The sequence below is a fragment of the Papaver somniferum genome, chromosome 2, assembly GCF_003573695.1.
Source record: "Papaver somniferum cultivar HN1 chromosome 2, ASM357369v1, whole genome shotgun sequence".
Taxonomy (NCBI): domain Eukaryota; kingdom Viridiplantae; phylum Streptophyta; class Magnoliopsida; order Ranunculales; family Papaveraceae; genus Papaver; species Papaver somniferum.
Window position 1 is genome coordinate 116,465,916 of NC_039359.1, and position 26,551 is coordinate 116,492,466.

Below are 26,551 nucleotides of genomic sequence, written 5' to 3' on the forward strand. Positions count from 1 at the left end.
CGTTCAAGAGGCATCCAGGCGAGCGTTCCCTAGTATGATGTCGGTCTTGCTTGCTTCGATCGACCTTGCTATGCCTTCTTCGGTCGAGAGCCTGCTCCGTGCTTGCTCCGTTCGAATGTCGGTATTGCCGGATCGACCTTGCTAAGCCTGCTTCGGTCGAGGGGCTATTGCGCATGCTTGATCGAACGTGGGCTTGATGTGCCTATTCGACAGACTGTTTTGCCTGCTTCGTTCGTGGGAGTATGCCAGGTGTGACGACGACCTTGGTGGTACCGGTTTCCTCCTTCAGGTATTTGAGTCAAGAAGGGAATATAACTTGTATGCTCCTCTTCCCATTGACAACCGTGCATGTAACCCTGAACGGATATGGACCCCACCATGTATATGCTTCGACCAAACGTTACCCTGTTGCACCTGTTTGATAGGCATATGGGCCCGCCTACTTCGCTCAACCGTGGGACTCATCATGCGCCTGCTTAATCGAACGTGGGCTTGTTGTGCCTGCTTCGGTTAAACGTGGGTCCACTGTATGCCTGCTTTGGTCGAACGTGGGACCCTATGTAAGCATGCTTGCTTCGAACATGGCATATGTGCATGCTTCAATTAAACACGGGTCCACCGTGTACATGCTTCAAATGTCGGCCCTGTGCTTCGACTGGAAACCGGCCCTGCTGTGTGCGCCTATTTCATTCGAATACCAGCCTTATGACCTTGATCAACTCCTTCTTCGTGGATTCGACCAACACCGGCCTTGTTCGCTGACGTGTCTCAATACCAGCCTTGCTTGCTTTGCCCGAACATGGGACCCGCTGCGTGCCTGTTTTGCTTGGGGACGGTTGTGCCTGTTTTGACCAACCCGGGGCTAGCTGTGTCTGATCAAGTGGGACCCGCCGCGTGCCTGCTTTGACCAGAAACCAAACCTGTTGCCTCACCCAACACCAGACTTGCTCCTTGACCAACACCGGCCTTGCCTTGACGAACACCGGCCTTGCTGATTTGACGAACTCCGACCTTGCTGACGGACATCGCTGCCTCGACCGACACCGGACTTGTCCCGTATACCAGCTTTGTTACTTATACCAACACCGACCTTGCTGCTGTGACCAACACTGGTCTTTCTGACTAACACCGGTTTTGGTAACCAACATCGGTCTTCCCTTTGCTCGAACGTGGCACCCAGGCGTGCTTGCTTTGCCCAAACGTGAACCTTGTATGTTCGAACGTGGTTTGGGTCCCGCTGAGAGCGTTGAAGCAGCTTCTGGAGCAAGCAGGTCCTGGAGAGCGTTGAAGCAGCTTCTGGTGGAGGGAGCGTTGAAGCGGCTTCTGCTGGAGAGAGTGTTGAAGCAGCTTCTTCAGGAGAGAGCGTTGAAGCAAGCTTCTTGTGGAAGAGCGGTGAAGCATCTTCCTCTTCAGTTTGATTTACACTTGCGAATTACATGCTTCTTGATTGACCGTGTTGAAGAAGTCCCTGACTGACGGTGAAGGAACTTCATGATGAGCCTCAGTCCCCAAGCGTGATTTACATGGTTCTATCTTGTATGGTCGGTGGGTTTACCATAATAAAGATATCGCCATCTCTCCTCCGTGACTCTACTAGTTCTTCGTGGGAAAATAAAATATGCAGAAGTTCGGATTAACTCTGTCCGTAGTGGTTGTTGCTACGGTGAAGCTTGAACAACGGTTCTCAACCGCAGCTGCGATCAGAAGAGACTGGGAGGAAGATGGAGCGAACTTGGTGGTCTTCATATAGTGGTAGAGCTCGTCTTGTTATTAGAGGGAGAAGCTAATGATGGAACCGATGGCTTCTTGACGTTGCCTCATGGAATGAAGAAGAGGGGGAAAGTCCCCTGCCCACGAGTATCCATTGAGCCATCGACTTGATAGATGTTGCCACGCTGGGTTCATGAGACCGTCTTTACGCCTGCGTTGCGCTTCACAGACGTCCAGGAATATCATCGGCCTTTGACAATACTTCTGCACTCTTGAGTATATATTCGTCTTTGGACATCTTGGAACGATAGCGTGCTTGCATCTCTCTAAATTCACCATCTTTGAGATGGGCAGTGCTTAGTGTCATACTCCTTTGCCATTATCATCTTCGGATAGTGTCTTTGAGGAGTAGGGAAGTTCCTTCATGCGAATGACTTAACTAATGATGAAGCTCTTGACATGGAGCATTTGTATGTACCTCTTAAGACCCAGGTGCAATCTCCTTTGGTAACGCAGCTACTTCTTCTACGGGAGACGAAATTCTGAAAGCGTCTCTCATTGATGTTGCTAGCATCGATCCAGACATGGAATATCTTGGACGTTGTTTAATCATTGTGGCGGTCATGCATGTGCTATTGGAGTTGGAGTTGGCGATATTGGACGCGTAGGATGTTGTATCTCGGTGGTTTTCCTCTTACTGCTTCAGCGGAACTTCTTACAAAGGCTGAAGATTGTATTGCCCGTTGGTGAAATATATGTTTCCACGAACATTGTGAGGCTCTTCATTACTAGCAGGCTTGTTGTTTCCAGCAGAGCAGGTGCTGTCATAATTGCACCATGCTCATACATCCTTATCTGGTTGTAGCCGCTACATCCATCCATGGGGGAGACATGTCGTGTTCGCTGGTAGCATCTACCAACATGTCGATGTTAGGTAGAGGAAATCGTCATTGGGGCAGCATTCGTTCAAGTCTCTGGAATCCATGTAACACCTTATCTCACGCCTGAATTGCCTCGGAGATTGTTTGACCGGCTTGGATCGGAGATTGTATGAATGCTTACACAAGGTCGAGATGATGGAGATAGGCCTAGGAGATTTCTCATCGTCGAGCTCCTCAGTTGTGGAGTTGGTACCATCTTGCAGCTATCGTGGAGCATCCAACACCTCTTCCTGTGGATCGTTGTTGTTGTAGCATTCCGTTGGGCGGAGAGACTGGGTAATATTATCCCCTGCTGATTGCTAACAGAAGCGTCGGTAAATAATTTTCCCTTTTTGGTCACGGTTTTCCACGAAACATGGGTTGTGGCTTCACCGGATGAAGAGGAATGCCTTGTCAACAAAGGTGCGTCGTGGGTATTAGCCCTCAATGATGCAAGTCGATCCTCCTCCTGGATTGACGCCCACGTGGAGAGTAGGATGCAATGGACTTTGTCTGATCCTTCCCGCGGAGCTTCCCTCAGTTCGAACAGTTCTACTCCGCATATTGGTGCGTAAGGAGACAATGATGCATGAATACGAACGACTTCTTTATCCAGCATAGTCTTCAGGCATTGAAGATACGTTGAAGGGACGATCCCGTATGTGTTGGTATGGTTTCCTTCAAAGTTTGTCATTATGTTAGGATGCCATACGATCTTGCCTGAGCGAACCTTGGCCATCCTGAGGGTCTTGAGAGTAATCACATTCGAAAACGCTCCCGTGTCGATGAGGGACCTCTTGAACTCTGAATACTTGATGCGTGCAGTAACGTGTAGAGCCCGGTTGTGACCTTCTTCTGGTTGATTGCAGCAAAACGTCTCTTCCCGTTGATTCTTCGAGAGGTGTAAAAGTTCGCATAAACTTTACACTAGAGAAACCGCTTCTTGATCCACCGGCCTCCGGCTCATAGTGAGACTATTGACTTGAGGAGGATCGTTGTGAGGATCAGTCCCCAGTGTAGGAATCTCCATAACAGGACAGTTCATACCTGATGTCGCTTCTTTGATCAGGTCCATGTAGGTCCGCGCCGCTGAAGTACCTTCTCCGGGTGCGTTGAATGCATTCCTTGTTGGATCTAGGGGATGTCGTGGCTCTTGTGGCAATCGATCAGTTAATGCTTTAAGAAAAAGGAGTACCTCTTTCTGAGTTGCAGCCATATCCGTTTGAGTCTTAGCAAGGACTTCCTTCCTCTCCATCAAATCTGCGATGGTCCTCCTTTTGCTCCTCTAGCTCCTCGTCCTGATGAAGGGGTGGCAGTTGCTCTGGTGACGGCTGGAGGCGTTACACTTGAAGAGATGCCAGGGTTTGCGGCTGCTCTGGCCCTGGTGATAGGAGGTGTCACGCCCAATGTAATATCTCCTCTTGCTCCGCTGGTACTGGTAGTTGAGGAAGTAATTCCACGAGATACATTGATGGTATTGACTGGATGCATGGTGACACCACTGATTGGGATATCAACACCGAGAGTGTTGTCAGCGCTAGTCCCGTCAGGATTGGTTGCTGATCCAGACCTAAGATCCACCATTTCGAAATTGGTAAGATTGAATTGGATTTGAAAATTAATTTTGCAACCGAGAGATTAATCTCCCACTGTGGTCGCCAATTGTTTATGGGTGAAAACTATTCCTGCCGAATTTGGTAATTTGGGGTGTGTGGATGAGGAATGAATCTAAACTCTAAACAAATGCACTGCACGGGAGTGCTTTGTGATTCGAGAAATCAATCTATACAACTCTGGCCTAAACCAAGAAATGGCCGTTCCAGACTTGCTTCGGTCACAAAGTGAAGGAGATGGGGTTGATTTTAGGGAGGGAAGCGAAGAAGGTGTTGAGATTGTGAAGGTGTTGGCTATGTATGACTTGTATCAGAAAGCTGAACTGGCTTGCAAAATGTACGCTATCCGTTACGGTGTTTGAATACGATTGTATCAACACTTGCTTCTATTGTCTTGTCTTATTTGAAAATAGGGAGGAGAACCTATTTATACAAGTAATTGAGCCTAACCCACGTCTCTCATGGGAAGTGGAGAAAGTGAAGTGATGGAGTAGTGGAGTTGCGTGTGTTAGTGTTACACGATCAGTCTTGCCCACTTCTCCCATCATCACTATCCGTCCATGACTTCTTGACACGTTCTTGTGATGGGGCGTTGTGTGCTGCACGCTGTAAACCGCCAGACCAATACCTCAGTATGTATCCCCCAATTTGTGAAATGATTGATGTCTCGAGTGTGTGGATCGTGGGACCCACAGAAAGCAGCATGTGATGCTAGATTAAATAACTAAGTTATTTAGGAAGTCGATATTTGTGAAGTATCGTGTGTATTCTATGCAATTAATGCATCGAATATACCCAGCATGTATGAAGCACCGCTGTTTGAGCGTCTTAAAATAGCTTCATGTCCAGCCTACTTCATGTGATGGTTTGGAGGCTGCGCAAGCAAGTCCTCCCTTGGCGTACCACATGGTGTGGTAGAGTGGCGGATGATAATCACCACGACACCTCATTGACCAGTTAACTCCTGACCAGGGTTGTATAACCAAGCAGGTGAAGTTGAACGGACGAGATGATCTTTGAGACACTCATCTGCGACCGTTAGTGGAATTAGGGTTTGTGAAGAGGTGCGCAAGCATCACTCTTAAGCTTGGTCGAAACCAAGCTCGGGACACAATTTTGGCTAAGCCGATTGTGCATGCGTGTAAACGGCATGCCGGTGTAGGCGCCTATACCTTGCTGCCCCATGAATGTGTGATCTGAGCCGCTCAATCTTTCCGGTAAAGAGGAGTGGCTAGGATCTATTTGTGACAGAAATTTTGTGCCGCAAAGGCCGCGCGAAAAGCTTACTTCGGGCGCGCGTTTCGATACGACCAAGCTTGGTGGGTCTTGGACGATCAGTCCGGCGTGCAGATGGAAGGCTGGTGTACACGCCTATACTTTACTATCCCATAGAAACGTGATCTAAGCCACTCAATTTGTCCGGCAAAGTTGATTAGTTTGTAATTGGGAGGTGTGACCACGCCTAGTTTGGGCGTGCGAATCGAGACAACCAGCCATGATAAGCTTTGGCCGATCGGGTGTGGAGTTATATGGGTCCACAGTGATCATGTTGATGCTCACCGGACCTGCTTAGTCTACTCCTAAACCCTTCATCCGAGCAGGAGAAAATGGACGCTCGTGATCGCAACACAGCCCTAATTTGGGTTTTGCCGGTCGTGCGTCATGCCTTGTTTGGGCGCACGAATTGGGACGACCAACGATAGTTGGTCCTGATCAATTGGTCATGTATGTAGGCGGGCCCACGGTGTTTGTGTTGACATGTTCTGGGCCCTTTGAATCTACATCTACACCCTCCATCTATGCCTGCGAAGATGGATGGTTGAGACTGTTTTGCGACACATGTAATGTGCCGCAAACCCTAATTTAGGGTTTTACGTCCACGCTGCTTTGGCTGGACGTATTAGCAAGCTATGCTACCCTTTTGGGGAGGCCGACCATGAGGGGCCCGCATTGGGTCGGTGGTGAATACTCCAATACCTGCCTGGGGGTTATGGATCCGATCTAAGCCAACCAATCATGCTGGTGAAGTTGGATGGTCGAGATCGTTTCTGAGACTGATACGGACAGTCCAGATGCTCAATCGGGCTAGTATAAAACTCCGAGAGTTATAGCCTATATGGGTATTTCGTACATGCTTCATTATTAATGCTTGGATATTCGTGTTGCTCTGCTGAGAGCAACACTCAGTCGTCATGCCGCACCAATGATAAGAGTGGAGCAGTACAGGAAATACAAGGCTGGTCATACATTAATAATGTTATAAATTCATAAGGTATATGAGATTGTTGCTACATGTTCCATTCTAGGTGAATTAGTAAAGTGAAGAAGTATTCATCACTCATTAATGGCTTTATCCTTTACAGGATGTCATCGCATAATTTTGGCTTTTACAATTTTAGCCTTAAATGAAAATCCACCATCAACGGGGGTATTCGACAATGCCGACTAAGACAAATCTGTTAGGTCCCTTTTGACGTATTTTGACTTCCAAATCAAGGAAACACGGTCCCGGGTGGATTCTAGTACCTAGATCTCATGAAAACTATATAAGAGGACTTCCACAACAATTAGAGGCAAGCACATCTCATATTATAATTTTTTTCTTCATAAAATATTCTATGTTTTACCCCTTTAGGGTGCTAAACCTTTGTTGATTAAGGATGAACTCAATGTTCTAGACGTGAAGTATGATTTGTTAATACTTGGTGGTTCGTTGAATAGAATCTTGTAGTCGAGAACTTCCGTACTCAGTGATAAAAGGAGTTTTGGGAATAACACCGATCTAGCTGTTATTATACGGTTGGTGATGAATGATTCTGACGGAAAATAGATAAGTATACTTAATCGATTAACGCTTGGTAATGGCGAAGGATTGCTTGATCATCTCTTTCATGTTATTCTTTATTCTTTTTATTTTACTTTCAACCAACCCCCTTTCACTTTGTTTTGCTATCTAAATAACATATCAATTACACAGCTCTCTGTGGGAATGATCCTAACTACCTATATATTACTAGTTAATTAGTGGAAAATATCTTGATTAATTTGTTGTGGTTACGACACGCATCAATTACATACATAGACTCGATGAAACAGGTTCATAATATAAGTTAGTTGATTGAGCTTTGTATTTCAAAATGCTCAATCTTTGGTGAAATCCAGGGTACTAGATCAAAAACTATGGTTTAGTTTTTCTTCGATGCAGAACAGTCAATTCTCTACGGAGTAGATGTTTTGTGAAATGAATTCCCCATGTGTGAAACTTCATGTTTGTTGTGCGTAAATGTTTAGTAAAAGTCAATGAGAACAGTATAAATGATGTGATAGTGCTGATTTTACAAATTCCAGGGCAACTAAAACTTCTGATATAGTGCTGATCATGTAATGTTCATATAAGGAAACTTGTGCTTTTAAGAGCAAGGCTATGGGGTTGAGAGTCTCTTTCAAATTGAAAGAGTTGATCAAATTTGATCAAATTAGGTCCTATTATGGGTAGAGGGAAACCCCATTTCATCCCAAACTCAATCACCCTCTCTTTCATTCGGACGAGTGAGTGCCTACACGGCTCTTTATTTGCCGTTTGAGAGTATATAACACATACGTCACTTTGTATGCCGTTCTAAATGAAAGTGGAGTATATACACCAAATCCCGTTTGAGAAGAAACTAGAATATATACGGCTGACCAAATCTCTTTAAATCCCTTTTGAGAAGAAACTGGAGAATATACGGCGGACCAAATCCCGTTTTTGAGTACAAAATAGAGTACATACGGCTAATGGTCAACCGTTTATATAGGTTTTGAGAATTAAAACCTCACGCTAAAAATTCAAATTTTTGCTAAACGGCGCATAATTAGCGGTATATAGTGTTTCATGGTATCTATCCCATGGTGGAAACAACACTCTATCACATGGACTCTCATTCTTGAAAGGAATAGAGTGCTAAAGCAGTCTATCACATAGCCCTTGTTCTAACCCCAGATGGGCATTTCGTCTAGTGGTATGCTTCTCACTTTGGATGCGAGAGGTCCCGAGTTGCATTCTCGGAATGTCCCATAACAATAATTTTTTTTTCTTCTGATCCACTATGATATTTTTTTGCCCTTCCAAAATCGATGAGATGATGCTGCACACGATCAACAATGATGAAAATTGACCCAAAACTTTAATCAATATTAAAATGCGATGATGCTGCACGATCGGGTAAATTATTATTATGGCAAGTTAGAATTTATCAGAAAAAGAATGTCCGTGAGCACGATTGAAGCTACCCGATAGCTCTATAAATACTATAAACTCGATTATCCAATCGAATTAACTTTTGCTTCTCCACAAAGGTTACTGAAATTTTCTAGAAGAGTCATCAGCTGTTAAATCAAGTTCAAAATGGCCAAAAGATTCATCATGTCCATAATAATCACTGTTCTAATTCTGATCACGATGGCTACGGTGTCTTTCGCTCTGCTTGAACTAGACCAAACTGGGTATTTAACCATCTATGTATAAGCCAATATTGTTAGAAATCGCGAGTATTGGTATTTCGCTTTACATCTTATACTTGTTTTTGGTTCATCATGTAATGGCACATAAACCCCTCAACCGCTATATTTGATTGTCAATATATGATAGTAGCCAACCAACCCCAGCAAAGGGCCGAGGATTTTTTCCCATCAGAGGAAAATGCTTTTTGCGACTAATGTTTGGTTTGTTTGTCATTTTAGGTGGCGTTGATGTTGCCGATGCAGTATGGCAAACCTTTGTTGATGTTGTTGAAGACTCCATCACTTCGGCTAAAGGCTTTGTTGAAGACTCCGTCACTCCGGCTAAGGGCTAACAGAAGACTTTAGATATCTACCATTGCAAGGAGTTCTGGGAAGATAAGAAATGAAAGTCACGGAATTATAGGTTCTCTCTATAATTTTATGAAATTTTATCGATATCGCTTTATGTAAAATTTTATCATTAAAGTACGTTTTGATATAATCCTAGCTACGGAACATATAAAAAAGTACATTATTCACTTCTAGCCATGCACTTCGGTGGCTCCAAAATTCCTGAAAATTATAATTCTTGAAAATAATTCACACAACAAATCTGAACCTTCCCATATCAAGAAATATGCTTGTGTTAGATGATTAAGAGGTAAAAAGCAACGTGTAGAAGAGAATATTTACAACAAACATTTTCTGAAATCAAGGACATTTAAGCTAAAAGACGCTCTTCCACAGCTTCAATAAGTCTTGCAGCGGTTTCAGACGGAGGAGGTGGAGGACGAGGGTTTCTGAGGCAGTCAATGAACTTGCAAATAAAATTAAAAGCCGGCTGAAAACGGAGTGCGACCACACCCATCTGTCCAATGACACCACCTGTTAATGCGAGTATCGCTAAAGGCTCCATACTTGACAATGTGTTAAAAAGATGGAGTACAGAGAAATGAAGACGATGTTTTAAGTTCTAGGAAAGAGATGAATAGTGTTTTTTGGAGATCGAATTTAGGTGCAAGTCTACTTTTGTATTCGAATTTTTGATGGTTACGAATTGTGTGGTTGAATGCCGAAGCTCTCAACAGCTATAACAGTATAAAAGTTTTAACTCCTTGTCAGTTTGGGTTGTATTTGCTGTCTGGTACTCCGTCTATTTTTAGCATGTCTTGTCTGTTTCAACCAAGACGGTACAAATGGGTATGGATCATCGAAATGGTTGCTAGACCTGAATGGCATCCGAGTGTCCGAAGGCCATGAACAGACTTGGACAATATATGTTGTTCCAATTTGTAAAGGTAATGGCGAAATGCTAATAAATCAATCATATTTTTAAGTTAAATACCAGATACACAAGTTGGAAGTAAAACTATCTTGCTTCACAAGATTAGATTTTTTCCGATTATAGAAGTGTTTAAAATTTCCAGGTCCAATATAATCTTTTAAATCTTTAATTTCTAGAACAAGCTTAGTGTAGGGGCGGCAAGAAATAGTAGAGGGGCAACCTAATAAGACAAAAAAGGTCATTACAAGTAAAATCAAGTGCCCCTTATCTTAAAAATCTGGAAATGACTAATTAGCCCTTATTGTTAATAAACAAGATTAGTAATGATAATCAAGATTAGTAATGATAATTAAGATTAGTGTTGATATAACTCTAAAATCAGATTTTTAGAGTTATAAAAGAAAAAAAGTTTAGAGGGGAAGAAAAAGAAAACTTATGTGATATTTGTGAAACCCTAGATTTTGATTTACTCAACCAAAATGAGTGATTCCAGTGGCAAATTTGAGGTGGGTAAATCTCTATATGATAGAGAAAACAAGTACTACAAACCTCTTGATGGAGATCCTGATATGGAGTATTTTTTAGATGGTAGAGATGTTTTAACCCAAAGTGAGGTCAATCTCAATCAATTGAAGAAATTAGCCAACAAAGTGAAGAACCAAGCACTGAAAATGACCAGGTATATTTCTAAATTAGTTCCCATTAGCTTTTTTTTGATCAAAATTATCTAAAGTACGTAAAAAGATCAAATTTTTAGAATTTTCAGAAGAACATACGGTTTGAAATAAGCTTGTTATCAACCGTAACTGGTTCAATTTGGGGAAAAACCCAATCGTAATACCAGTTACGGTTGGTAAAAAAAATTCGATACGAACCGTACCTTAGTTACGGTTGGATATTTCATGCATTAGTTACCAACCATAACCCATCATGTGCATGTCTGTATTTACTGCACTAATTACGGTTGGTAGGTAAGAATTAGTCACAAACCGTAACACCTGTTATGGTTTGTTATGTATTTTCGTGACCAACCGTAAATGACTCTGTATGTTTTTTATTTTCTTTTGATGTAGTTACGGTTGGTTAGAATACGAAAGTTACAATCCGTACCAAACTTACGGTTCTTAAGTGTTTGTAATAACCAACCGTACTAAAGTTAATCTTATGTCGTTACCAACCGTACCTGTATACAATTTTTTGTTTTTTGTGTCTTGTTTAGACTAATGTGGCTATATTTTTGTCTAGATCGGGGATGTACCTCACATAATGGATGACCAACCTTTAGCAAATGAACTTCTCACCAAAGATTCTAACTCTCACTATTTAACCGATGAGACATGGGAGGAGAAAGACGATGCAAAGAAGTGGGCTAGAGAACGAGGAAAGTTGATTATGTGTATCATAGTTTGTAATGGTACCACTAGTGATAGTGCCTTTCAAATGGTCTGCGAGTGTAGTGAACAACATAGAAGTCACGCAAAAAAGGATACCTTGCAAGTATCAAAGACAAAGAGGAAGAAAACTACTTTCAGTAAGAAGACTCGATGCCCCTTCAAGCTTCAGTTTAGAAAGAATGCGGCATAAAGGTGGTTTTTGGAGAAAGTTGTATGTGGTAGTCATAACCACCCTATACCGGATAGTTTGGTATCACACGCTTATGTTGGACGCCTTACTGAAGAAGAAGAGAAGATTGTAGAATCACTGACAGAAATTCGTATGAAGCCTGTTGGTATCCTCGCTCACTTAAAGGAAAAAAAACCCACAAAATGCTTCTACTTTGGATAACATCTACAATGCAATAAAAAAATTGAAGGCTAAGAAATAGGAACGAAGAAACGAAATGCAACAATTAATGCATTTGGGGGAGTTGCATAATTACTCGGTTTTCCACGATGATGATGAGAAAGGAAGAATAAGACATCTTTTATTGGCTAATCCTGAGTTTGTGAAGTTGGCACGGTGCTCTCATCAAGTGCTTTTAATGGATTGCACATACAAAACCAACAAGTTTGAGATGTCGTTGTTCAACATTGTCGGGCAAACTTCTACCAAGGCTCCTTTTAGTGTTGGTTTTTGCTTCTTGAAAGATGAGCTCGAAGAGAGCTATGTGTGGGCACTAAATAAAGTGAAGTTATTCTACGTAGAGGGGTATACTCCAAAGGTGATTATTATCGACAAGGAGCAAGCTTTGTTGAATGCAATAAGGAGGGTTTTCCCGGAAGCTCATAACTTTCTTTGCACGTTCCACTTGTGGAAAAGTATTGAAACTAAGTGCATGCGTTTTGTCCGTCCAACCCGAAAAAGCGAAATGGAAAGAATAAAGAAACTACCGTTACATAAACAAGATGAAGCAAAAGAGAAATTTAAGAAGGATGACAAGTTGGCGGAACTAAAATGGGAAAGTTTCAAAACGGAGTGGAGAGCCTTGACCTATTCTATCACCGTGGATGAATATGAGGATAAAACTCGTATGTTAGTGTCCCATTGGAAAGGAGGTTATCCAAATGTTGTGAAGTATTTGTTTGATAATTGGTAGGATCAGTACAAAGAGAAGTTCGTATCGGCGTTCACTAACCAATATAGGCACTATGACAACCAAGCTACAAGTACGGCGGAGTCATCTCACAACCGGTTGAAGAAGAAACTTCATAGTTGTAATGGTGGGTTACTTACGTTATTTGAAGCCATGAATTCGTATTTCCTTCACGAAAGAGTTACGGAGTCTTTTGAAAAAATCCGAAGTAAACAACACACCAAATGGATAGACAATGAGTGGCTAAGGGGAATTACACATCAATTTTCGCACAAAGCAATTGAGAAGATAATGTATGAAGTACAACATTATGAATTGGGGAATTATGAAGAAGAGTGTGTTTGTCCAAACATGACAAGTTTGGGACTCCCATGTCGGCATGTTATAGCCACATATCAAGACAAAGTGATCCCGATTCAAGATGTTGATCCCTTTTGGCGACAATTAACATTCCGTGAAACAATTTTTGATCCATAATTTGGAGGAACGTTTGTCGATACCGAGATTGGAAAAGCGCTAGCCGAGAAATATGCTACACTAAGCCAAGGCCAAAGGCAAATATGGTTGAGTAACTTGAGAGATTTCGTATATCCACAATTTAGGTATGATATCAAGGAACCACCAAAGGGGACGAGTAAGGGGAGGCCTTTTACCAAAAAAAAGAGGTACGTATGAAATAAACAGCAAGAGAATTGGCGGAAGAATCAAAGAAAAGAGATCCTTGTGGTTATGAATGGTTGAGAAATGAATATGAAGCGGAGGATGAGATGGAAGAGGATGATGTTCAAGGTAGAAACAAAAGAAAAAGAGGTCAAGCGGATAAAGGAGAACCAAGCCGTCGAAATGTGAAAAAAAAATGTATCGAGCTTCCTACTCAAGAAAGTGCAACAAGCAAAATTGATGTTAAAGGAAAAGGTCCGGTATTTCGCTCTAAACAAAAAGAAAGAAGCAAAGTTGTTGTTCAAGGAAATGGTCGTAAAGAAAGTGGAAAAAAAGATGATGGAGTTAAAGGTAAAGGTTCTTATGTCGGTCCCGAAGTTTCCTCCCAAGATAGTTCAATAAAAAGACTTGTTGGTAGAATTGGTGTTAAACAATTAGCAAGGAACAATGGAAAGAGTCTGATGGTTGAAAATGACAAGGAGAGTCTGATGGTTGAAAAGGAGAATGATAAGGAGACGATTCATCTAAAAGGAGTGCCTAAACCACCACCTAGAGACAAGAATGGTCGATATAGCCGGAACCATTACATTCTCTATGAATATTACCTTCGTTTTTTCCCCGACTATATTCATGGTTATATCAAGGCTACGGAGGATGTTCATGGTGATGGGAATTGTGGTTACCACGTCTTCGTGGATCAACTTGGACCCTTTGAAGACGCGATAGTTTGGGATTGTGACCAAGTTACTTACGTAAGGCAAAAATGCTTAATGGAACTACGTGCTTACCGCGACTTCTATAAGCCGATGATGAGAGTTGAAAGAAACGAAACCAATGAGGTGTTAAATGAGAGCTTCAAGGAAATGGAAATGCGGTTAACCGGCGATATATGTTTGACAAGCCAATATTGGATGCGCATGCCTATATGTGGCCAACTACTCACCAACGCATTCAATTGTGTCATTCATTTAATCTCCAAAGACATGAGCACTACATTTGCACCAAAAAGAATACCGTTTGACGAAGACTTGTCAACAAAAAAAACAGTTGTCATGGGTCACGTGGAAGGAAATCATTACATCGGCCTACGATTGCATGAAGGAAGTCCATTACCTCCATTGTGGAGGGAATTTGGTTGTGATGGTGAACTCCCCAAGACTTGGTGCAATCGATTTGAGGAAAGGATTGAATTATGGAAGGCCATAATTCAATCTATTCCGAAGCAATTCATAGTTATGACCGATGATGAAGAGGATGCTTAAATGTTTTCAAGTCTTGGTGAAACCCATTTTATATTTTGTATTTTGGTATTTTGACTAAATGTGATATAATTAAAAGTGACAATATCATATCTATTTGATTCACTTTTATGAATGAAGTATTTTGTTCAATGAATGTACGGTTGGTAACTAGTATTTTGTCCAAGTGTGTTGAGCTAATATCAATAGGAGGCAAGGTTTCAGAGAAAGTAACGGTTGGTAACTAGTTAGGTACGGTTGGTAACTAGTTAGATACGGTTGATAACTAGATTCAATTACCAACCGTAACTAGCTACAGAAATAAATTTTATCTGCCATTTGCATTTACGGTTGGTATCGATTATGTTATTACCAACCGTAACTAACCCTGACACCAGATAGGAACCAATTTTGAGTAACCTAAAACCATTAAACCATGTTACTAAACCAACACTACAATCATTAAACCATTACAAATATAAATGACATTACAACTCATTCATTCATGCGACTTAAAAGGATACTAATATCCGGGTCTATGAGTGCGATAGAAGTCTTTAAGAATGTTGAAATGAGGTAAGTATTGAAAACTCGACCTTTTCCATCGTCTCCATTCTTGAATAGAGCTCTCTAAAACTTCAGCGTTAGTTTCACCCCTTAATCGTATTTCACCCATAATACGAACTAATGCCATAAATTCTTTAACGTTATCCCGAATAGTTCCATATCGAACATACAACATAATTCCATCGCGGTGATTAGGGATACCTGTTTCGGAACAAAAGTTTTCAAAAAGAGTTCTCAAATAACTTGTACTCACAAAACCACATCGACGTCATTCTTCCCCTCTTTTTGGATAGCATAGAACAAAGTTGTGGAAAATACATAAATCTTCTTCCAAAGTGAATTCAGGGTTTGGAGCCATAATCTAGTTTAAGGTAAGAGATGATTCATGTGGAAGTGTAACTTCTAGCAAAGGAGGATAAACATATATTTATAACAAAAAACAAAAATGAAGTTGTTAGTGCAAGGACATTTCAATAACGGATCTATTTTTTGAAAATGAAGTTGTTGAAGGTCTCAACGGCTATAATTTCAAATTGCACAAGGACATGCCAGTGCAAACAATAACTTTTTTTGTGGGGAAAGTAGAGTTACGGCTAGTAACTATAATCAACACACGAACCGTACCTCTGAGTAATTTTGACTTCCAGAGTTACGGTTGGTATCCCGTTTTCGTTACAAACCGTAACCCTTCCAAAAAAAAAATACAGAATTACGGTTTGTAACATAAATACTTACGAACCGTAATGGGTGAGATCCCCAAATTATAAGTTACAGGGTTTTTTACGGTTGGTTAAAGTGAAAGAGTTACGAACCATACCCAAAGTTAGTCAAAAAATTGGGATACAATGTTATGTACGGTTCGTAATGAAAAATAGTTACAAACCGTAACAGTATATACGGTTGATAACGTTAATTTGCTACCAACTGTAATTGGCTCTGTAACTTAAAATTTCCAGACAAAAACTGTCACAAACAAACACATATCCATACAATCTTGTATTCATAACTTCAAATTCATAGATAATATCCATAACTAACACAAATAAGTTCATAAGCTAAATTCCGTAAGCTAATTATCCATAACTAACACACAACTATTGTTTGTCATAATATCCATAAGTCGAATGTCATGACTAACCACACACAACTAAGATAAATCCATAACTAAGCATGGCGACCCATTTTGTTGGTGCTACCACCACCACAAGTTTTAGGACCATCACGACGACCACCGCGACTACTGCGATGCGACCACGACCACCTCTTTGGCTAGTGCCCACACCTTTCACTTCCTCTTCATCATTTGTCTCTTCGCTGCTAGGTGAAGGTTGACGACGGCTACTACTCGCACCTCCAAGAGAGTTTCTACTCCTCTTTAAGCCTAGTTTTTCCGTGACCAAGGACTCGTACAATTCTCTCATGTTTGTATTATGCATGTTCCTTATTTTCTCTTGCAAGATATTTTGTTGAGGAGATTTAATCACACCATTATTACGGATGCATGAAGTCATGCTATTTGTCAAAGCTTGTGCTCGCTATTTCTATTCACATATCAAAATGAGTGGTAATAGATTATTTCATAATATACATTAATCTTAAAATACAAAGTCATGAGGATAACAAAATTACGTACCGACATGAAGTATAGCTTCTTCCAAGACAAACCAAATAGACCCGTTTTCTCTTTGGTCTCGTCAGCTGTCATCCTTTGTGCTACAGCCTTATGAATAGCTTGCTAGGCCTCCGTATCATTGTTGATCACATGCGGATGACCAAAATGATAATACCAAACCATGTCATCATCGGAAGATTCTTTCGTGTTGTTACAGTCCCTTGCCTCTCCCGCTGCGAGTCGGTATCTTTCTTCATGGAGATTGTTCCAAGCATCAACCGTTGGAGTTGGCGGTAGTTGAGTACAATGGTGGGGCCTTTTGTCTCGGATCCTTCCTTGGATAATTTGAAGTTTTCCTTGATAACCCTTTCTTGAATATGACCAATTTGACGCAGAGTGCGACGAGGATTGGTCATAACGTAACCTGTGGGATGATACAATGGTCCGTTGTAGCCTGCGGTCTCTGTGAATCTACGAGCATTAACTCTATTTTGGATCCTCGAATAAGGGTCAAAGATAACATCTTCAATAGTGAAAGCATATATTTTCTCCCTCATTTGAATGAGCTTGTCCTCTTTGAACCTTTGTTGTCTACCAGTGAACATGAACTTCTTTCCCGTAGGGCCATAATCATCTTCTTACCATTCAGTAGGAGGTCTCAGGCTTGGAAAGTGGTCATAAACCCATGCCTAGAAAATAAAATTAAGTATAAACTATAATTGCCACATGACTAAAAATATAACAAACTATCATATAATAAAAATATAACCAAACTTACCATTAAAATCGCAACATTCCCGGAAATTTCAGTATCTCTAACCCTCGAGGCTTTTCTTAGGCTCTCAAGTAGATATGCAAGGGTGGCAGTGGCCCACAAATATCTCATCCAAATTCTTCAACAGTTGTAGATAATGAACATTCACCCTATTTCCGAGTTATCGGGAAAGAATAAGGTCCTAAGAGAATACAACAAATAAGTTGTGGTTGTACGCCTAACTGTTGTTTCATCAATCACTTTTGAACGTTCCTTTAAACTTTTTCCTCAGATTCTTCAACAATAGCTTTTTGATGATTTTTGGTTTATGTGGTTCAGCAAGGTTATAACCACCAGCCAACTGAAACTCCATTTCAGTTTCATCTTTCCCCCAACCAAGTGTTTCTTCAGCAAGGACGTAAAAGTCAGTCCAAGAGATGTTGTTGTCGAAACCTTCAAACACCGATTGTCCTTCAACTTCAAGGTCAGTAATTTGCTTCACATCGTCCGGTGTTATTGTCATCTCTCCAAATGGAAGATGAAATGTATCGGTTTCAAGCCAATATAGTTCCCTGAAGGAAGAGACCACAACACTATCATACTCCGATTTGCAATGAAGAATTTCGGGCCCTAATCATGTACAAGCCACTAGATTGCGAACCGCAGCACATTCTTTACTTAATGGCCAAAGTTTAGCCCTTTGACGCTTCAGCAATTTGATACATCTTGCGTGGTCCTAAGAAAAAACAAATATACAAAAATATAAGCATATTTTGGTGAACTGAACTAAACAAACAAAATGTATCAAAATAATGAATGTTTTAAGAAAAGTAACAAAAAGCATACCCTTGTCTGACAGACTTTTGCGGACCAGGAACCGGTATAACCAAATAAGATTGAAGACTTATCTGGGGCCTCGCCCCAAGGTATTTTATTCTTCTTCGGTGGCAACAACAGTTCTTTGCCTTTAGGAATATGCATTCCTTTCGGTGTGAGGTCCTTTCTCGGCTTCTTTTCTTTCTTTTGCCTTGGAGGTGCGGGTTCCTCTTCCTCCTCAACAACTACCTCTTTTCCCTTGGTATTTTCTTTCTCTTCATCATTTTCTTCCTCTTCATTTTCATCATCTTCCTCATCTTCATCATTTGCTTCCTCTTCCCCGTCTTCATCATTTGAAGACTCTTCCTCCTATCCATCATCACCGGTTTCTTTAGATTCTTCTTCAGCTTCATTAGTTTCTTCCTCTACAATTGCATTTTCGTTGCCTTCACGATTAGTTTGGACTGCGACCTCTTCTTGATCATTATGTTCCACTCCTTCTAACTCAACTCCAGATTCAGCCACAGGTTGTTTCCTCAACTTAATTTCAAACTTATTCTTCTTCTTCTTCTTCTTCTCATTCTTGTGGATGCCTCTATTATCTACACCTAAATGCTTGTCACCGCGAGGGGTAGACGTATGATCAATCGGGGTTAAGTCATTTCCTCTCTTTTTCTTCACCCTATCAGGATTCTTACACAAGCATTACAATTGATTGATTTACTAAGCGTAGAACAAATAATATAGAAAACAAAAAACAAAAAAAATTGGGGAGTAGGTTTATGTACGGTTCGTAATAAGAGAGAAAATACAAACCCTAACACATTACGGTTCGTAAATAAGGAATCGTGACCAACCGTACCTAAACAACGGTTAGTAATTCAACTCTAGTTTCGAACCGTACATCACTACTTCAAAAAATCCTAACATACAGAATGATGTACGGTTGGTAACTGTCATTAAGTTACATACCGTATCCAAGTACGGTTCGTAAGTGAGACGCAAATATGAACCGTAAAAAGTCTATGAAACATACAGAAGAAATTACGGTCCGTAACTAAGGTTTCATTACCAACCGAACATTAACAGATTTCTCAAAAAAAAAAAAGTACGGTTCGTATTTGGGTAGTTAGCAACCGTAAGTTCTTCAAATTATGCAGGTACGGTTGGTATCTAGGTTATTTGCAAACGTAACTCACATGCAAAACTCAGTTTTCAGTTTCAATTTCGATCCAAAACCCTAAATTTTGATACAAAACTAACTTAAATCAAACAATAGACTAAACCCTAACTGGGTTTTTCGAAACATACCTCAAATAAGTCATTGTGCTTGATTTTGACAGTTGAGGAGTTTCAAATTGATGTTCTTGACCTAATGGAGGATTTGGTTCATTAGAACGGCTACAATCTTCGTCAACCTTCTTCTTCGGCATCTCTAATATAGTTTCAAATCAACGGTTATCAATTTTTCAACTCGCCGATTAATCGAAGAGGACAATGAAAAATCAGTTTTAATGGTGGTGGAGAGGACGAGAAGAGAAGATGAAGTAAAGTTGAAAAAAAATTGTTTTTATTTTCAGTTTCAATTGGGTTAATAATGGGAAGGACGATTAAGTCTTTTCAACCACAAAAGTAAGGGTAAATTAGTCCATTTGAGGTGAAAAGGATAATCTAGTCAATTAACAACCCCATAGGACACCCCCTAACCAATAATAGGGACATTGTTATCACCCTTGCCGCCCCTCTACCGTTTCTTGCCGCCCTTATACCAAGATTGTTTTAGAAACTAAAAAGTAATTTCTGGATGCTCATCCACACGCGTTCAACAACCAAATTGGTAATAAAAATTGTTTAAAAATACTATGCCCAATGTATACAATTTTTTTAAAATCATTAATTTCTAGAAGTTAAAAAGTAACTTCCAAACGCGTCCAACAACCAAGTTGGTAGATATCTGTCCAACGTTGGGTCTACCGCGTGAGATCTAACGGTCGGGTAAAAATGTAGTGTTCACACAGTGACGGTGGCGAGCGTCTCTCTATATAAATGAGTTTCTAGTGCCGCAAATCTTATATCTCCTCTCCTCGGCGCTAGGGTTTTGATAATTCAAATTCCAATCGATTGAAAATTACAGTCTATTGAAAGATCACAAACTTCGATTTCAATCACTGTAAGTACAATTTGAATCTCTGTTGTTCTTTTCGTTCAATTTAAGTAGTGATGATTTGTTTGTCTGATCCATGAATTTAAAAGCTTTTTTGCAACAAATTACAAAACCAAGTGATCAAAAATGTTAAATTTGCAGCATTTTAGGAAAATTTAGGGCATAAAGTTTGCAATTTATGATCTGATAACTAGACTTGCTGAATCAGTGAACAGTTTTCTGGGATTTCAAGATGCCACCATTTCATTTCAGTCTATATTTTAGGTTTTCTTTTTATAAACTCCGTCTTCAATAATGGCGGTAGGAGTGTCTGTGTTGATGCTGAACACTGATACTTGTATTGATTTTACGGGTTTGTGGTGTTAGCTATGGTGAAATTAGTGTTTGTGTGATAGTAGTGCTTTGATGGTAGTCTGCTGATTGCAAAACTGGTGGTGGTGGTGGTGGTGGTTCTGGTTAGGTGGGTGATAGCTTAATGGCCTTATGTAGTGGTGGTGGATGTGGCTTTAGTTGCTGTGGTGGTGGCATATGATGATTAGTGAGAAATTATTTTGTAATGCTTTTGTTTTAGCAGTATAAACATGTAATGTGCAGTAAAAAGTATAATACTTACAATTGATATTTCTTTTGTTTGGATTGTTGTGTGTGACAGATAAGTAAACAAAGGAGGAGAGATGGATCGGAAGAAGGGTGCACTTAAGATGATAGAGAACGAGGAAGAGAGGCGGGTGGTATTCGAGAGGCTTCGTAAGGAACTCTTGGAAGAAGCTGCTGCTATTAGTAGTGAGACTGGTGCAAACTTTAACTTCGTTGGTTTCACCCCTGATGGCAAGGCTTTTAATTTTGGTAGTTCCTCTGATGGTAAAATGTTTGAGCGATTCATTAGTGAAGAGAAAGTAAACGAGATGCTAGCTGCAAACAAAGATCAGGTGATGATATCAGAGGAGGAAAGTGATAGCGAAATTGAAAGTGACAGTGAAGAAGAACAACAGGCAGAAGAAAAGAGTGATGAGTTTTGGTGGGATAACATAGACATGGAAAAGCTTGATACTCCAGAGAAGGTTGAGGCTGTGAAGAAGGCATTGCTTGAAGCGAAAAACAAAGTAAGCGAGAAGAGACAGAAACTAGCATCAGGAGCAGCAACAGGTTCAACTGGTCAACAACATTAGCTGCATCTTAGAAGCACTAGCTTCATTGGTTGGTTAACTTGATGTTTGTTTATAATTATGGGGTTATTAAGTTAACTTAATATGTTTGTAAGAAGTGGCGTCACATGTTTTTTAGTGAAGATAGTATAGTTGTTTCCCTTGCTGTCCAGTGCTTCTTGTTATGTTGCATTTTTCTGCAGTGTTGAGTATATGGAGTTATTAACTTAAAATCAACTAGGGCAGTGGGAAAGACCTAAAGAGTCTCTGCCGTGAGCCTTAAACAAAACGACTTCTCGTTCCACTGAGCTTCAGGTACTATATAGATTCCTGTTTCTGTTTTATTCATGTTATTAAGTACACACTTACTGAGCCTGTTAAGTTTTAGAATGAACTGCACATCTGGAAGATACCGTCTTAAACCTTAGAATGATCTACGGTGCTTTAGGACACCCAAGTAATGATGGATTATGCACATAATACATAGATTGTGTCTCAAAAGGCCCTGTATCTGAGTCACAGCAGGTGTCTTTCAGTGTCATACCCGGCTACCGCTTACAGCCAATATTAATTTTACGAGAGTAAGATTGTTTGTAATTCACTTATATGTTGCGAGCCACAGTGTCTGGTAATATCTTTGGACCTCAACTGTGTTTCAGGTAGAGCATTTGTTTTTGGAAGTTTATAATTCTTTGTTTACACTGTTAGCTGTTTTCTAGATTTGTTTCATTTTCCAATGTTAAACGCACGATGCACCCGGGCTTCTTTGAAGTATGCGATGATGAAAAAAGCCCCAATGCTCGTGCTAAATTTGTGCCGTAGCCCGTAGGTTTGCTCAACAGCTTATTTTTGTCAAAATAACGGGCACATTTCCGCAGTTTTACCATTTTGTACCGGAATCACATCTTTCCTTTATTTATAGAAATCAGCCTATTAAAAAGTAACGGAGGGAGTATATGGTCGTAATTGTTTTTCGTCTTAAATTGCCCATGGTGACTACATTTGTTGCCGATGTGGTGCTGGCGTGTCATTAGGGACGCCGTGAGAAAGTTTTTAAATAAGTGCATCAATTTATTTTATGCTGTTAGGCTTCCTCTGTTGTTTAGATGCTATACTGGAGTATCACCCTGGATGTACTTTGTCTTGAATGTGTTCTTTGGAAGAGTATCATACCATAATAACCAGAAACAAAAGAAATTCAAAATGACCAAACGGGAATGTTACCGAGAAATTAAAAATGGCATCATGCCATAAATCAAAATAATCCTGTTCACGTAATCAAAATAATCATCTCAGCAGAAATTAATCTCAAGTCGGTCATCGAAATCTCTATTATCACCAGTTTACTTTCAGATCTTCCTATATAAATATCTCCCAAATTGGCCATCACTCGTGACTTGAAGAATCTTATTCATTCCACTGCTTGGAGATAATGATTACAATTAAGTTCAGATTACTACGTAAATGCTTCTCGAAATATGTTCTTGCCATTACTGCCCACCTTCGTCGAATTGGACTCTGCATTTGGCCTTGGAATCTGCCGAGTAGAAGCAAAGTCGTCATTTACAATTGGTCATAAGTTTAGTCTACAAAAATATTGTCAACGCTATCACTGAAACCTCCCTTCTCGAGATGAGATAACTAGACTTGTTTAGTAGTTTAGATTAGCAACAATTGTTAACAGACCATATAAAAAAAACTCCTCCAAAGCCGCTGCCAATGTGACGCCTACGTGCTGCTGCCGTGATAATTCTAAAAAGAAAAATTGCGTCTGACGTCATTTTCTGAATGGTTCTGAAAAGTTGTCTGCTGCTTGAATGCTACTCAAGAATTGGTGATTAGTTTTCTGCCACTGGACCATTTTACGGGATCTCACTAGCTAGGACCACATATAATATAATCCTCAAATGATGAAATTGGCCGTTATTGTTTGCTAGTAAATAAGACCTACCTGCATGAGGTTGATCATAAGTTATTGTGAGGTTCCAGTATGGAAGCTACTCAAGTAGAATGTAAAAACAAGGAAGCAGCAGAAGTTACAAATGATAATACTAGTAGTAGTAGCAGTAGCTGGAGAAACCCCTCCATGATCGCTAATGAAATGATACGATTGTTTCTCTATTATTTCAATATACCCAAGGCGTGCTACTTGGTTGAAGGTGAGTAGATGATTAAATTCTTTCCAAACTGATAGCTAGGTGGATGCATCTGGTTAGATCATTACGTTTTTATAGTTAGTCTGCATTAGACATAATTCTTGATTCTTGCTAAACTAATTACGACTTGTTTTTGTTTGGGGGATATATATGTCATGGAATATGGAATGCAGGAGTTATCATCAGCCTTAACCTAGTTGAATATGGTGTGTTAGTATTGTTGATGACGTATCTCACAAGTATTTCCGGTTACTCACTCGTACGTGCTGTAGCGACCGTGAATATTTTTTCCTTCATCAGTGGGATACTGGCCATATTTGCAGAGTTATGTGCTTTACGGGTTGGATGTTACTTCATGGTGCAAGTCAACTCTATATCCTACATTCTGGTAACTGAAATTCTCCCTTTCCTTTCTCACATGTTAGTGTAAGTTACTGATTTTTCTATTACTACGTAGACATTCAAATGCAACTTATTAAGCTATGTAAGTTCATTTTTCAACAGGGATTAGTGGTTCTTCTTACGAATATTAAGCATCCCGGGTCATTTCAAGCCTTACATGGAGCATTATTTCTACTAGCAGTTGGGCACGGTATCCTTCTCTCGACATGTAAAGAAGAATTCATGAAAGATCAAATGAAGAAAGCCAGCCGAGTTCCTAACGAAGACGATGAAAAGAGAGACGAGATTCGTGCTACAATCTCTACAATGAGAACCAAGGTTGTAGGTTTTGGTTTGTCTAATTTGCTAGTAAATAAAAAAACTTGGAGAGATCAGATTCTGATAAGTATATCTATCTTGTCCTGCACAACATTCTGTTTGTTTGCTTGGAAAGTTATACCAATCATTTCCTCCACTAGTTGTAGTTCGTCTCAATCCCCAAAGGATGAGGATGGAAACAAGGAAATAGCATTGAGCAGTAAGCGGTTACAATCCCAAGAGAATGAGGATGACCATTCCGAATATCATCCGAAAGAAGAAAACATGGAAACAGCATTGAGCAGTAATCAACAGAGTACTAGTCTCAGAAGCGCGGCTCCAATATGTTTCACATTCCTCGTGTATGGTATAGTTTGCTCAACAGGGGATACTTTCTTTCAGGACCAAGCAGGATCCGTGGACACGTCTAGTATGGGCGGGGATTATATGTCCGTTATGATGTTACAGATTATAACAAGAACTTCAAGATACGTTATCAATCATTTTGTTTGTTATGTTTTGTCTAAAAGAACAAGAACTGGAACACTTGCAATTTTGATTAGAATGGGGCTAGGGATGTTCTTTACTATTGTTACTTGTACAGTTGCTCAGTGGACAGAGGTTGTGAGATTGACTGCTATCAAGAACAACAATACGTTCAAAGTAAGCCCCGATGATGAAATCGCTCGTCCTGATATTCCAGTTGTCTTATTCATTCCTCAGTATATTGCACTGGGTTTCGTTACTGGGTTAGCAGGGGAAGGCCTCGAAGTTTTCTTCCAAAGTGAATATTCAGGTTGGATCAAGTATTGTGCAACGGCTATTACCGAAGCTTTGACCGGAATAGGATCCCTTCTCACTATGGTCTTAGTTTTTACTCAAGATATGAGTCGTATTGATCTCTTTTATCGATGTGTGGCCTTTATGTGCGTATTTAATTTTATCCCACTCTATTCTTTGGCCTCAACTTCTTATTACAGAAAGATTAAGATATGGAGGCTTTTAAAAGATGGGATGTAACTATTAACTAAGAGTTTGTTAATGAACCCAATTGGGATGATTTCATTGGGGAATGTGATCGATTAATCTCATCCTTGGTATCATGTTAAGGGTGTCTTAAAAGTATAAAAAGCCTAAATTATTTTTTTTCTTATTTTCTTTTTATATCTTTTATATTTCTTTATATTTTTTTCAATTTTTTTTAAAACACCATCAACAAAGTCAGGGAAGACCTCTGAAATGATTTCTAGTCGGCATGGATAATTAACGAATACCATATCGATCCAATCGGCACTGTATATATATATATCGAATACCATGTCAAACGTTTATGGTATTCTTCATCAACAAAAATCGTCTTGGTATTAATCACATAAACAATGTCGACAGTTTATAGTGGGCATTGAAAAAAAAATCCATGTCAACTGCAGGGTTAAATTTTGGACACGATCGACATAATCGACCGTCATTTTTCTAAATTATTTTTACAACTTTCGGCATTGAGTTCATCTGTTTCCATGCCGACTGTCTAAAATCGGCACAAAATTTTCCATTTTACCGTGCGACTCAGGAAAAATAAAATTAATAATTTTTCTGAGGATAATTAAATTTAAAAAAAAAGTTTAAAAAATTTAAACAAAATCGTTAAATTCATTTTAAGAAATTAAAAAAAACAGTTAATATTTTTCTTAAAAGGTTAAAAAAAATAATTTAAGGTATTATGGAAAATATCTGGATAAGGGGTTATGAAAATTAATATCCCGTAATAAATTAAAAAATAATATATTTTTTTAATGTTTTTATTTTGTTTTATTCCCCAATTGCGTGTTTTTTTTTGTCGTTTAAGAATTTGATGGTGCTAGCGAGTTTCGAACTCAGATAACTAATATCACCACCCAATGATTTTAACACTGAAACTACTGTGACACCTGCCAATTGTGGGTTCTTATAGGCCAAAGGGTGATTTGCAAATGATGCGCAAGAATGTGCATCGTTGAACTTTCATTCGTTTTGCGCCATAATGGTGCATCACTAATTCGCAAAGCCGCAACGATGATGTCTAAGGGTCACTCAAAGTAGATCAAAGTATCGACGGGATCTTTAAAACTGTTTTTAGATCTAAAGACATCTTGTGATAATCCATTGTTAACATACTCTGTTCTGTGCGTGATTGATCACAAGAGGATTCAAGTTTGTG

At 39.9% G+C, this 26,551-nt stretch overlaps 2 protein-coding genes and 2 pseudogenes across 2 annotated transcripts; all 4 read left to right on the plus strand.

Moving 5' to 3' along the window:
- Window positions 1-20,240: 20,240 nt before the first annotated feature.
- On the plus strand, window positions 20,241-21,691 carry LOC113348906 (agamous-like MADS-box protein AGL29). The gene is made up of 2 exons (XM_026592810.1): window positions 20,241-20,360; window positions 21,007-21,691. Exon 2 carries the CDS (start codon window positions 21,029-21,031, stop codon window positions 21,521-21,523), a length of 495 nt encoding a protein of 164 aa, XP_026448595.1. The 5' UTR covers window positions 20,241-20,360; window positions 21,007-21,028; the 3' UTR covers window positions 21,524-21,691.
- A 23-nt stretch (window positions 21,692-21,714) lies between these two features.
- LOC113354802 lies at window positions 21,715-21,812 on the plus strand (annotated as a pseudogene).
- Window positions 21,813-22,242: 430 nt separating this feature from the next.
- LOC113354898 lies at window positions 22,243-22,371 on the plus strand (annotated as a pseudogene).
- Window positions 22,372-23,489: 1,118 nt separating this feature from the next.
- Window positions 23,490-25,374, plus strand: LOC113351811 (protein NRT1/ PTR FAMILY 5.13-like). The gene is made up of 3 exons (XM_026595739.1): window positions 23,490-23,658; window positions 23,829-24,043; window positions 24,160-25,374. Exons 1-3 carry the CDS (start codon window positions 23,490-23,492, stop codon window positions 25,372-25,374), a joined length of 1,599 nt encoding a protein of 532 aa, XP_026451524.1.
- Window positions 25,375-26,551: the final 1,177 nt, after the last annotated feature.